This window comes from Strongylocentrotus purpuratus, unplaced genomic scaffold (genome assembly GCF_000002235.5).
Source record: "Strongylocentrotus purpuratus isolate Spur 01 unplaced genomic scaffold, Spur_5.0 spur5_scaffold_7, whole genome shotgun sequence".
Taxonomy (NCBI): Eukaryota; Metazoa; Echinodermata; class Echinoidea; order Camarodonta; family Strongylocentrotidae; genus Strongylocentrotus; species Strongylocentrotus purpuratus.
The window spans coordinates 22,219,757-22,233,879 of NW_022145613.1; the positions used below are offsets into that span (position 1 = coordinate 22,219,757).

Genomic DNA, 14,123 nt, shown 5'->3' on the forward strand with positions numbered 1-14,123 from the left:
GATTTCTTCAGAGAAAAGGTACGTACATAATATGAAAAACGTTGACTGAAAAATATATTTTAATTTTTGTTGCATTTAAGAAAAATCTAAGCTGAGTATAAAACTTTTTTAAAAGAAAGGAGAAATGAGAGAAGCAGACTGGTTGAAAGTTTGAATGAAATCAGACCACAAATTATGAATTCACTAACCACATTACCAAATTGGGCTTCACATAGATTAAATGATCTCATATTTCAAACATTTTTTAAATTGTCGCCATTCTGTTTCTTTTATGTTTCTTCTTTTATTAAAAATAACTTTTATAAAGGTTAGATGGCCCTTTTATGGCTATTGTAGTCTCTGGGTTGGCTCAGCTGGGTATTAACTACCTTTCAAAACCAAATATGTGTTAAAACCAATTCAGATATCAGTGACAATGGATAAAGTGTTAATTTGTAATCATATACCCGGTTGTCCAAAAGAAATACCAGGGAGGTGAAAGAAAGGAGGCGAAACTCTTGTAATTTATTTGAGGGCATTCGTGATTTCTAAAGCGTAACAATGGGATGTGTAACATTCCACTTGGCTTTGAAGTTCCATGCTCCGAACTGCGCTTCCACTGCGGGGACTTTACATTTTTTTACAAAAGATTAAATTACCTGCAAAATTTCAGTGTAAATCAAAAACTTTATATGGGGATTGTTTTGGGAATAGTGCATCAAACAAATTTTTAAATTTAGTACACCGTCCTTTCTATAATTTGTTTGCCAGAGTCGGTAAAAGAAAAATTACATCCTGACAAAAACTCAATATTTTAGGATAATGCGCTAATTTGTGCATGTTTTAATGTCCCTTTAATCCATGATTTACAATCTTCAATAAAATTAAGTTTGCTGATACGTGTTTTCACATGTTTTTTGTATTTTTTAAGTTAAAAAAAGAATGAAATTACACAAGTTTGTGGTTCGCTTGTTCTACTCTTTACACGTTCAACAATAGATGAGATAATAGATAATAGATTAAAAGGGACAGCGAACAGTTGCTGTGATACCATTTTCTGATGTAGGAATTCTAAATCCTGAAATTTCATGCGCTCTTTTATCTCACCACCTGGTTAACAGTTGCAGAATAGCGCATAACTTTTTGGCGGCTTGGAGCATGGGGTCAAAAGAGAGCAGCTTGATTCCAGTCCTTCTCTATCACGTCCCTGGATATACATAGGTTTTGTGGTAGCTTATCATGTAGCTTTCTTTCTCAAATTTAGAGGGTCATGTGATCATAGACCTCTGTGAACCCTTTGGATACTAAGTCCAAGAAAACATGTGTGTGTTTTTATACACCCTGTATGCGGGAAGTATGACCAAAATTAAATCACATCTAACTGGGATACACTGTAGATGGAATAGTTCAGAAGCGTCCATATTACACAAATGAACATTAAAGGCTGTTATATACCTCACTTAAGTAATCCAGCCATCTGATTGGTCGAAATTGCATTCATAAACTTCAACTGTTCCTGTAAAATTCCCGGTAACCATGCTTAAAACATTTAATATTTTTAATAACCATGGTTATTAAAAAAATAAGTCAGTCTCCATGGTTACCCCATAGGTTTACATGTTAAAAAATGGTTTGAGCGATGGAGGATACCGTATGTGTGCGAATAATTGGTCGGTAATTTCAATACAATTGAATCTCGATCGATCTTACCGACAATTTTATCTTGCATTGTTGACATGAAGACGAAAATAAACTTTCAAAAACAAAAAAACAACATCTGCCGATAGATCTTGATCTAAGTTCGTGCCAATATGCATTGCAAAAGTAAAAGAAGAGTCCGTATATGGAGCTTTTGCGAAGCATTCATCACACGCGAAGCCGGTTTCAATCCATTTTAATGTATATATCGTACAAAACTGCCTAGTATGTTAATAGCGCGCGATGGCCGAGAGGTCTGAGGCGCTGACTTTAGATATATCACCTTTTGTACGCAAGAGTTCGAATCTCATCTTCGACCAAAAAAAAAGTATTTTTTATTTTTTATTTTTTAGTCTATTTTTTTCGGCATATAAAAGTATTAATGACTGCTTTAATATTCGAGAAATAGTTGTTTTTATACGCTCTCGGGAAGGTTACAATTGGGCTATTCCCCTCGGCACGCCTCGGGTAATAGCACAATTCTAACCTTCCCTTGAGCGTATAAAAACAACTATTTCTCTCAAAGCAGTCATTAATACTATACTATTGTATTCTTACCGACAGTACCCACGGCTCAAAGATTCATCGGCCACAGGAACCTCCATAGAGATTTGCAAGATGGTGATGGCTACAGGTAAGAAAATAATGCAGATACAGGCCCTGGGTATTTCATTCATTTTGTTTCTCCAGGGGCCGTATTTTGAAGCGAAGTTATCTTTTATGCTAGACAGGCCTTAGGGAAAATGCGCAAATGTCTCTTTTAAATTCACACAAACACAGCCAGTTTTACGTAGACGTTAACCAATTACTTGTCCTAATTTTGATTTGTAGTGGGAATTGATATTGGTTTACCATGGTTTACCAACACAAAGATAACGTCTTTTCAGAATACCACCCAGAACTCTTTGAGCTTTCTAATAGGGCTTCTGTAGCTTTTTTTGAGCAATGCAACCTTCCGTTCCTATGTATTTCTTTTATTGTCTGAAAACAAAATAGAAATTGCATGTCCATATACTTTTAGTGCATGTATCATTGAGTTTTGCAATAAGTGTGATGTGGTAATATATAGATTTGGGTCAGTATTATACAGTGCTGGAAATGGTCTGAAATTGTCATTTATTTTTACTTCCAATGCGGCACGATGGCTGAGTGGTAGAGCAGTGGTCTCATAACTGAGAGGTTCCGGGTTCGAAACCAAGTCAATGGGCTAGTGCCCTTTGGTAAGGCATTAATCATCATTACCAAGTCCCTCACAGAGGCCTTAGGAGAGGACTAAAAGCTGTCGGTCTACTGGTTGCACACTTACAAGCATACATATGCTTTCTTAGCAGTCGGGTAAAACAAACAAACATTTTCTTCTTTAGCTTTAGCTTCTAATTGCACCAGTGTTCATTGACATATTTTCATGTGACCCTCTTTGTTTACAGATACCATCACTGAAATGGAGAAGATGAATAAGAGCACCTGGCAGAAGATCAAAGATTCAATACCCTGGAGGTCAGCAGGGCCAGGGGACGACAAGAGCTGAGACAGACAGCAATAGGTCAACCAAGGTCACCAGTTTCGTCCGCTGTGAAAAAGATGAGATGGGCATTTACTAACCGAACTGCCGTTATATTATATGGAGGAAAGCAGACTTAGCCATGGCCTCGTCTTGTGAACAAAATTGTGATTGATCTGAATCTCTTGCAACTCCACTTCAGTTCGATGTCAGTCGCAATGCTGTTCATGAGCAATTGTAACTTTGCAATTGATTTTAGGATTTGCAAAAGATTTGGATTCATTTTGACATTTTTTTTCTGATGGGGCTCAGGACTGTATGTAATATTGACTTTTACCTGTGCTATTGAACTATATTGAATATGTATAAGCAACCAGGGGCCTTATGGTTGTATATTGTGTGATTATTGTCTAGGAGCAGGAGCAAATGTCCATATGGCTGATCTTTTGATCAATTGAATGAAAGATGTTGGATGGTGGATCGATCATAACATGCTCAGGAATAGCAAGGAGGATATTGTCCTATTGATATTGAATGTCATCAGGACTTGTTTAATTTAGATTTGAAACTGTTTTCCATTCTGCCTCATCCTGAATGAAGCTTTGTCCCAACAGTGTTTCAATCTGTAAACAAAATAGTTTAACCGACTTAGTCATGTTGAGGGAAAGAGGGAGGAGAGAGAGAGAGAGAGAGAGAGAGAGAGAGATGGGAGGGGGAAAGGAGAGAGAGAGAGATAGAGAGATGGGAGGGGGAGAGAGAGAGAGAGAGAGAGATATGAGTGCATTTTCAGTTTGTGCAATCTCATAAATTTTTGATATGATCATGTGATATATAGTATTACTGAAAAATTGCGAAGAAATTTGATTTAATATGATTTTCCACTGTGCTTTGAGCCATAGTATTCTCATAATGTATAATGAAGAGTTTAAATAAAAAACTGAATTGATATGTCCGGGAAACTGCATACAGAGAAACTTTGCTGCCAATGTTTGGATTTTTAAAAACTCTATAGTTGCATTTGTAGAAGTGTCATTGTCTAGTGGATAGGTCACTAGACTGTGGATCACACGGTTTACAATCGAGTCCTGACGCGGCACTAATGTGGTTGGATTGGCATGTGTGCACCTGTAAATGGCGCCTGGCCGGAATACTTCCCAGGGATCGGAGCTTGTGCACTGTCACGTGTGGGTTAGTAATTTAATCCAATGATCAATAATTACAATGTAAAGCTGCTCTTAAAGATAAAGTTGTGTTCTGGTCATGCTATTGCATTGTGAAAGAAACATTGTGAAAAAAAAATTGTGGAATTGTTCAGAAAAGGTTAGAGCATATATGTATTAGTGTGTACTGCAAGGTTCTGGAGTCATCAAAATGATAAGAAATGTGGCCCAGTCTTGGTAAAGTAACAGACACTGTACACAGAAAGATAAACATGTATATGGAAATACACAAACATGTGGCATAAAAATCGGGCCTCATTTTTAAGATATTCCTTGTCATATTTAGAATTTGAAGGCATTTAAAGAGCTACATGTATGCTTTTCAGGGTACATTTTTTCTCTAATGTTCCTCCACACTTGCCTAATAACAATAATATCGTTCATAAATTATTTTTCACCTCTCCCCAGAACTCGACCTTCTCTTTAAGCACTATGCAAATCTTATTAATTTTATTGAAATAAAGAAAAATAAAGAGAATTATATGGTAACTAAGATTTTGATTCTTGGGACTACATTTACTTAAAGTCAATCTTGAAGGTTATGTGGAAAAGATTTGAAATACAAGAGAGGCACGCCCATTCTGAATTTAAGAAATACTCCTACACTGTATGTACAAGCTGTAGGCATCTAAAAAGAAAGCAATATACAACATAAAACAAAATTCACCATGAGCCAGGCCATATAAATTTATGAATAGTTCTTTATTATTAGACCAAATATACTAAATTCACAACACATAGCGTACATGTGCACATAAATATTATTAGCTTTTATCCTTTAAACTGGCTAATATTATGCATATTAAAAGCTATTCTTATCATTATGAAAATATAGGACTTGAGTATAAATACAGGGCAACGGAAAGGAAAATGGATAAGAGAAAGAACGAGGCTGAAAGGAAGTAGAAGGTGGCTGGCGAGAGAGGGGAGGATGAGAGAAAATGAGAGAGAACAGGAGATAAAGGAGAAAATGAGAGAGAACAGGAGATAAAGAAGAGGAGGAGCTGCTTGCCGCTAACTTCAAGGATGCAAATCTCTGATTCTTACTGTTGTAACTCTGAAAGTTTATTTCTTGTTGATAAACAATATATTTACACCCCCCCCCCAAAAACAAAAGAATCGACATCTCTAACTAAAATATTCTTTCTTTACTTTGTCTAGGTTTCGATATTACAGGTGTAGGATCATTAAGCATGCATATTAAATACCCACAATGTCATCACAAGTTCACAATTAATAAACATACCAAGATTACATCAAGAAAATCATTTGAACATGTTATATTTGTACACAGCATTATGAACTACAATCGCACAGAATGCTGCAAAGCCAAAGAGATCCAGAATATTTTGAATTGTGCCCCTGTAATGAAGTCATAAATGATGATATCATCTTTGAGAAAAGAATATGGTTTGAACTTAGTCCTGTTCATGGAAAATTCAAAGAATGTGCTCTCTCTCTCTTTAAATGAAAAAGAATCGATGTTCGATATTCTTAGAAGATTCAGTCGGAAATTTTAGAGCCTAATAAATTCTATTAAAGTAAACAATATAAAATGTGCATATGAAACAATCCAGATTATACTCATTTTCCAAGGGTCAATTATATTATTTGTTACAATCTCTGTGTCCTTTTGATTCAAAATTTCAAGGATCTCCATCCTGCAAAAAGTCTTGAAAGTCTTTTCTCCTTTAATAAATGGTGCCCTGGGTAAAATAACAACTTCAATCTCAAACACAAAAATCATATCGGTCTTGACTGAACTCAACTGAAAATCATGTTGAACAGCGGAGCTTAACATCTTTCTGAGGTCAACTTACAGTTACTTCTCGAGTTGAAAATAACTAGATTTCTTACAAAGCCACACATGATTACTGCATACCATCTATAACTGTGTATGGGTGGAATTTTTAAGACAATTAATATAATGATATATATACTGAACTAACATTTTAAAGCTCTACAACTTAAAAACATATATCACATCATTCATTGAAATAAGCTTACTGGTAATACAAATATGAACAGCGTGAATTTCAATATTTACAATTCCTTTCAGCTTTAAAAATCATGTTCAAACTTCTACTTTTCATGCGTATACATTTCTCTTTGCTGTTTTACCACTTTCTGCATATCTATAGATTGCATTGTGTTTATATCGATGAAAATGTATTATATAATCCATTTTTCATGTGCATGCCACTTCATAAGCTTTCAATTTGAATTTCTAACATGCAAATATTATTTCATCACATAGGTAACACACTGATTAGTGATCAGACTACATGTAAATTTCTAATTGTCATAAAGCTTATTTTGTGAGAGTGTTGGAGTGTGTTTATTTCATTTACCACGTCGCAAGAACATCAAAGATTCAACAATGCACTTCTAATATTCACCATGCAGACTACTGCTATGACTGAGACTACATCTGATTGTATACAGTGTATATATATACATGTACCAGCATGAAACTGACTGCATAAAGTTTGTTATTGATTCATATGACAGCATTTCTTGATGATAATACGTTATGATCTGTGGTTGCACATGTATGTGTAGCCTCTTGAAGTTTACCATAATTCTAGATTTGATAAAAGTTTATTGGTATACACAGCAAGAATCTGATTTCTAAAGTTAAGATTATACTTACACTGAAAAATAATTCTTTTCACAACGCAGTTTACAATGCAATCAAATAATACCAATTAACACTTACATAATATTTCTTATTTTACATGTTTATTCAATAATATATTAGTTAGATTAATCCACCTAAAAACACACGACCTCTGTCTATATAATTAGCCAACTGACATATAAGCCTTAGTTTGTGATTTATCTGGATATCAATATTTATTGTTTTCAATTATTTTACTCTTTTTCTGTTGTTTAGATTGTTATAAACTGGTTACTTTGAAAATAAAAATATACACAATTCCATTTTATTAAGTTTATAAAAATGGCTCATGTGCCTTTATCAGCAATTGACCGAGATCATATTTCGCAAATTTCTTGTGGATTTTGAAGATTTCACTGCACTCTTTGAGATGCTATCCCAGCAAACCTCGGCGTTCGACTTGGCATCTAGCTGAATTCTCTTTCACTCAGAATGATGGGAGCGACAAGGGTCCAGACATAGAGGGCGACACACACCCAGCTGGAGGATATCTTGACCCACATGGCTCCACTGTTGGCAGCCAGCGAATCAAAGTTGGCTCCTGCTGGCCTAGAGGTGGACATAAAGCAGAGGAGAAAACATGTTAGAAATAGCTTTGATTACAGGTTCAGAGGTCAGAGGGGACTAAAATAGATTTCCTTGAGTCTTACATTGTGATACACCTACATGTATGAAGTATGAAGATAACCATTAAAGCCCTTTTGCACTAGTTTTGGCAAGGAGGGATTAGACCTCCCTGCATGACCATGACCACTGACAGGTGGTTATTTCATCAAATCAGCTCTTAATTAACATTAGAAAAGGACCATCGATTAGGCATTGTTTGCTATATAGAGGGCACAAGTAGCTTTAAGTAGTGCAGTGGGGCTTTTAAAGGAAAATTTATCATGAAAACCCTGTAAAATTAGAGAAATGACATTTATAGTGTTTGGATTTTAGGATTAACCTTTCACATATAAAGGTTACTTCTCCTTTCAATGAAATTGTTTCAATCCTATAAAAATTCTAATTATCTTCATGGATGTCAGAATTATTGACAAACATGGAATTCAAATGGAGAACAGGGAAATGTACTGTTACATGAATCTTAACGTAACAAACTAGTCGTTATTATACTCATTTGCCAATTTCAATTTCAACCTTTCAAGAGTTCACAAATTTCATGCTTCTCTAATTTTCTGCATTCCTGTAAAAGAAGTGTAGACCTGTAGATGTGTGCACGTTAAAAAAAAAAAAAAAAGCTATATTGTTGATATGATTTAATGCAATGCAGTGCATAAATAGAGATGAATAAAATTATTTAAAAATCTGTCAACCCACAAAAAGAACATTGAAATAGTTATTTGCCAATATATTGCAGGTATCAACAGCAAATCTTGGAGTAAACATTTTGAATATAGGGACTTAAATTGGTTTGATAATGTAATAAATATGATAATGAAACTGTATTCACATCTGTTAGCTAAACACAGATTGGACATTATTTTTCTATATCATTAGTGATATTCAGTGATACGGCATATAGCTCATGCTAAGTTTATTAAAAGCTGAATGGAAGAAAAACATGTTTGTGCATTTGTTGTGCATTTGTGCTGAGAATAATCACCATCTAAAAATATTATAAATAATTTTTATAATTTGATAATCATTAAAATGCATTATAGAGATGAAAGATTACAATGTTTCATCCTAATTAACTATCCTAATTACATAGTACAGTATGAACTAGATGGAATTTTGACTGCGCGCAGTCGAAAATGATGCCTCCGCCATAGAGCAATTTAAACAAGTTTGGAGTTTAAATCTCCAGTGGTTCTTGAGATATCATGATAACAATCTCAATGTATGGAATTTCATAAGTTGACCTCTGTGACCCTTGACCTTTGACCTACGTGCTCCAAAATCTAATCAGATTGTCTTCCTATGGTGATACACACTATCATTAAGTTTGAAGTTTAAATCTCCAGTGGTTCTTGAGATATTATGATATGGTGATACATACTATCATTAAGTTTGAAGTGAAAATTCTCCAGTGGTTCTTGAGATATCGCGATAACGATCTCAATGTATGGAGTTTCATAAGTTGACCTCTGTGACCCTTGACCTTTGACCTACGTGCTCCAAAATCTAATCAGATTGTCTTCCTATGGTGATACACACTATCATTAAGTTTGAAGTTTAAATCTCCAGTGGTTCTTGAGATATTATGATAACAATCTCAATGTATGGAATTTCATAAGTTGACCTCTGTGACCCTTGACCTTTGACCTACGTGCTCCAAAATCTAATCAGATCGTCTTCCTATGGTGATACATACTATCCTTAAGTTTGAAGTTTTTACATCTCCAGTGGTTCTTGAGATATCATGATAACAATCTCAATGTATGGAATTTCATAAGTTGACCTCTATGTAGTGCTGTAGCCGAACCGCCGAACCGAACGGAAGTTCGCCGAACATGGCACTTCCGAACCGAACCGAACCGAACCGAACACAAAGGCCTGGTTCGGATGTTCGGCAGAAAAATGTAAACGTTTTTGCAAGCTAATAAACTTGTCATTTTTGTACCTAATTTTCATGTCATGATTGCTCATTTTATATTTACTTTTTCCCAATTTTCTGCCTTTGTGATTTATGCCTATCCAGTGGTGGGCGCGACTTCACTGGCGCCATTTAAATCCCAAATCCTGACCACGCTACGTCGCGATCGCAAGCCATAAACAAGAATACATGTGGCATGTTCGTGATCAAAACAAGTTCAGCTCAAACCCATTCAAATTAATATTTTAATTGTAACAATATCGGACAAATTTTACAATATAAATAATGAAATAAATATTCAATTCAGTATTGTATTTATTTATTCAGGAAAAATAGGGATTTTATATTTTTCCTATTGAAAATAAAATCTTATAAAAAACGGGTTATTGACGAGCCTGAATTCTCTATTCAAGATGGCAGCTTTCATGACTCTAACATTAGACAACAACCGTGTCGGAAAATCTTTAAAAAATATCATTTATTGACAAATTGAAAACATGATTCTTTTAAAATTGAAAATAAAACACGATTCAAGACGGAAATACGAATGTAAGTAGTATTTTTCTTCACAAATAATTACGTTTAGAGCAGTTTTTGGCTTTTTTAATGTGAAATTCGTGCTGGTCGGTGGCAGTGTGCAGAAGTCCTCCGTGCTGGTCGGGCCCGCGCCCGGCAGGCCGGGCGGCCCGCCCAGTGCCGACCGCCGTGGATATAACGCTGCCTGCTATTATATTACCGAACCCCGAACCGAACCAAGTTCGGGTGAAATATTGCCGAACTCTGCCGAACCGAACCGAACACGAACATAGCGTCTGACTTACAGCACTACCTCTATGACCCTTGACCTTTGACCTACGTGCTCCAAAATGTAATCAGATTGTTTTCCTATAGTGATACACACTATCACTAAGTTTGAAGTTTAAATCTCCAGTGGTTCTTGAGATATCATGATAACAATCTCAATGTATGGAATTTCATAAGTTGACCTCTGTGACCCTTGACCTTTGACATACGTGCTCCAAAATCTAATCAGATCGTCTTCCTATGGTGATACATACTATCCTTAAGTTTGAAGTTTAAATCTCAAATGGTTCTTGAGATATCGCGCTAACAAACTCAATACAAGGAATTTCATAAGTTGACCTCTGTGACCTGTGACCTTTGACCTACGTACTCCAAAATCTAATCAGATCGTCTTCCTATGGTGATAAATACTATTCCCGAGTCTTAAGTTTAAATCTTAAATGGTTCTTGAGATATTGTGATAACGGTCAAACGGGACGGACGTACGGACGTACGGACGGACAACCCGAAAACATGATGCCTCCGGCACCACCTTCGGTGGCGGAGGCATAAAAAATGGAGAAAAAATACAGATAGGCTTGACATAAGTATCGGGGGATTGGTAAGGGAACTGGTAAGGATACTGAAGTCAGAAAACAGTTTTTGAATATGTGATACAATGGGTTATTCTAGAAAGAAAGTTAGACAACTTTCCTCCACACGAATGCAGATGTACAGTGTACATATGACATCTTGTAGAACCACTTTCATCATTATCATCTTATGACTTGATACTATGAGGGTGAGTGGTTTGTAGAAAGAAGTTTTCATAGTTTTTAATGAAAAAATACTATTTCTGATACAGATTCTGCATCCCTTTTATTAACAATTTTGAAGTCATCTTCCAGTAAAATGCTTTCCTTGGTTGTGGCTGTTCTTCTAACTTATGAGCAAGCAATCATTATTCAATCACTTTAGGGAATGAACTTAACAAAAATATTGCTGAGAGATGATTTGCTAGGTATCGGTGCAAAGCTTGTAAACTTAACAATTTCAATAGTAGCTGGATACATGTACATTAACAAAATAAATCATGCAGTTTTTTAAGTCAATGTATGAAATAAAAAAGAATTGAGAATCTTACATGCAAATTACAATCTTAATGTTTTCAAAACTGCTGACCAATCCCTATATTTAAATGTACTTAATAAAGAAATTTTAACATGTCAGATAATAAAATATATTTAGAAAAGAAATGCTTGCTTTAAGGTAATGTGGGTCATATTTATATGTGGTTGAATCTTTGCGCATTTTACATGCAAGCTGACGAAGATGATAGATTTCTTTGCTCAGCATTGGATTTAATGACGACTGGCCCTGAGCTGCATTTACATGTAGCTAAATTCAAAACAAATTATCTTTTGAAAAGAAGGGCATCAAATAGATTGTACAGTGAAAATGTAGACTGAAAGAAAGGCACTGGCAAAAAGAAATATTCTGGTAAAATTTTGACAGGTGGCCATTTACGAAACAGACAGATTATAAAGACCTCTTTACAGCATTTTTTTTTTATTTGAAATAAATAATTTTTGGCTGGTTTCAAATAAAAAAGAATATATAACTTCAGATCTGATTGATTAATGTCTCTTTTTGGTCAAGATTCAATCAATTAAATCATTCTAATCTGCATGCACTGCATACCTGTACCTGTTACTGGAGGGGCCCTTGTACAAGCTGATGATGTAACCAATAACCACATGGATTTTTAGTAAGGAATGCTTCTTATTCTTATTCAAATGCTCCTAATAATAAAATTCATTTGTTGTAGCATACTCCCATATATTGCTTTTTTGCTGAAAACAGTGATATGTTCTACAAAATTGGCTGAATATAAACAAAACAAAATGGATCTTATCACAAATGCTCTTTTATCATGGTTGCATTTTGCTACCATTAACCAATGCATACAATGAAGGATTGGTTTTCAAATGGAATTTATAATAATGCTCTTGTTGAGAACTAACAAGTTGCACAGCTAGAGACTACTTACTAAGTGAATAAAGCTATTGAAGTAGCACATGACAGCTAGAGACTACTAAGTGAATAGAACTACTGACTTAGCACAGCTAGAGACTACTTACTAAGTGAATAAAGCTATTGAAGTAGCACATGACAGCTAGAGACTACTAAGTGAATAGAACTACTGACTTAGCACAGCTAGAGACTACTTACTAAGTGAATAAAGCTATTGAAGTAGCACATGACAGCTAGAGACTACTAAGTGAATAGAACTACTGACTTAGCACAGCTAGAGACTACTTACTAAGTGAATAAAGCTATTGAAGTAGCACATGACAGCTAGAGACTACTAAGTGAATAGAACTACTGAATTAGCACAGCTAGAGACTACTTACTAAGTGAATAAAGCTATTGAAGTAGCACATGACAGCTAGAGACTACTAAGTGAATAGAACTACTGACTTAGCACAGCTAGAGACTACTTTATAGTGAATGAAACTATTGAACTGCAATTTATGGATGAGCACTTTAATGAAATGGTCTGAGAGTGAGACTAATCTTGCAATGAAAGAAGGAGTTAAGACACATGAAGACAATGAGATGATTTAAACCTAAATACTGTAAAAGTGGTGATGAGACTATTTTTTCAAACTGCATAAGTATTCAGTTTTTTGAAAATCCTATTCTGTGCCACTAGTTTTATGAAAAGTACACGCCAATTACCGGTACCTTACAATCACGTATTTGGTAAGGCCTAGTTCAGATATGACGTGGCTAAATTCTCGCTACCCCAAATAGCGATTCTGCCGAGATCCGGGGAAAATCCTGAAAACGCGCATTGCATTATGGGATAGCTTTTCGACATTACAGCTTCCTGTGCAGGCGCTATATTACTAGGCGCGATAGCGCAAACGTAAAACGCCGTCGCCACACAACGTGTATGCACCGAATATGTCGTCTGCTCGGTCTTGTTTTTTTTTCGCAAATATTTCAACGTTTATTTGAACATTTCATTCGTTGTTTTTTGCGTCTTTTGACATCAGTGACAATGGTTTTCTTTTGTGAGGCTGCACAGTGCTGGGCTCACGATTTTAGCGTGCGTGAAAACTCTGCACAGCGAACACAGGCGCTAGCGCCAGCGGGATGGGACTCTATACCGGAAGTTGTAGTGACGACCCGAGAGAGTGAAAATTACCTCGTCTCGCGAATTTCAAGATTTTCGTACCTATTTAGGGTAGCGAGAATTATGGATCACGGGTGTATAACTATTTTGATCAGCTTTAGCAAACCACACGTTGGAGTGGTCGCCCTTCTGCGTCGTTGTGAGCCCCCCCCTAGGTGTTTATAGTAGGGGTGCATTCAGGCGGACACTGTTTCACCCAAGAAACATGTTTTTCAAAGACGTTTAGTTTAAAACATGGTTGCGTTCAAGAAATTTTTTGTGGGTCGTGGCCCGTTTCCGGTTTGACCGACAGTGGACCGTAAACACAGACAGTAAGCATGCGGTGAAGTTGGCCTATACTTCCTGGGTCAAACTGCACAGTGTGATGAGCAGCGACTGGGCTTGAAATGAGCGAGAATCAGCGTTGATGAAAAATTGCTTGAACGCTTTCCCGCAGTAACCGTGTTTTTTAACGGCGTTTTGATTTGTGATTTTAGCTTCAAAAAATTGCTTGAACACACCCTAAGCTAATGGAAAGGTGT

General features: G+C 35.8%; 2 protein-coding genes across 4 annotated transcripts in view; one reads left to right on the forward strand and one right to left on the reverse strand.

The window, feature by feature from the left end:
- Nucleotides 1–4,418, forward strand: part of LOC115919866 (ubiquinol-cytochrome-c reductase complex assembly factor 2-like) — a 14,016-nt gene extending 9,598 nt beyond the window's left edge. The window contains exons 2-4 of the mRNA XM_030974405.1: nucleotides 1–18; nucleotides 2,242–2,311; nucleotides 3,105–4,418. The exon at nucleotides 1–18 is cut by the window's left edge and continues 54 nt beyond it. Coding sequence (XP_030830265.1) covers nucleotides 1–18; nucleotides 2,242–2,311; nucleotides 3,105–3,205 — 189 coding nt within the window. The 3' untranslated portion in view covers nucleotides 3,206–4,418. The remainder of the gene's footprint in view (nucleotides 19–2,241; nucleotides 2,312–3,104) is intronic.
- Nucleotides 4,419–5,081: 663 nt separating this feature from the next.
- LOC115919865 (probable serine incorporator) overlaps nucleotides 5,082–14,123 on the reverse strand; it is a 34,167-nt gene continuing 25,125 nt past the window's right edge. For 2 of the 3 annotated variants that reach the window (XM_030974404.1, XM_030974403.1), the window contains one exon: nucleotides 6,956–7,627. In XM_030974404.1, coding sequence (XP_030830264.1) covers nucleotides 7,486–7,627 — 142 coding nt within the window. In that variant the 3' untranslated portion in view covers nucleotides 6,956–7,485. Of the gene's footprint in view, nucleotides 7,628–14,123 lie in introns of all 3 variants that reach the window. The other variant, XM_030974402.1, reaches the window with a different exon arrangement.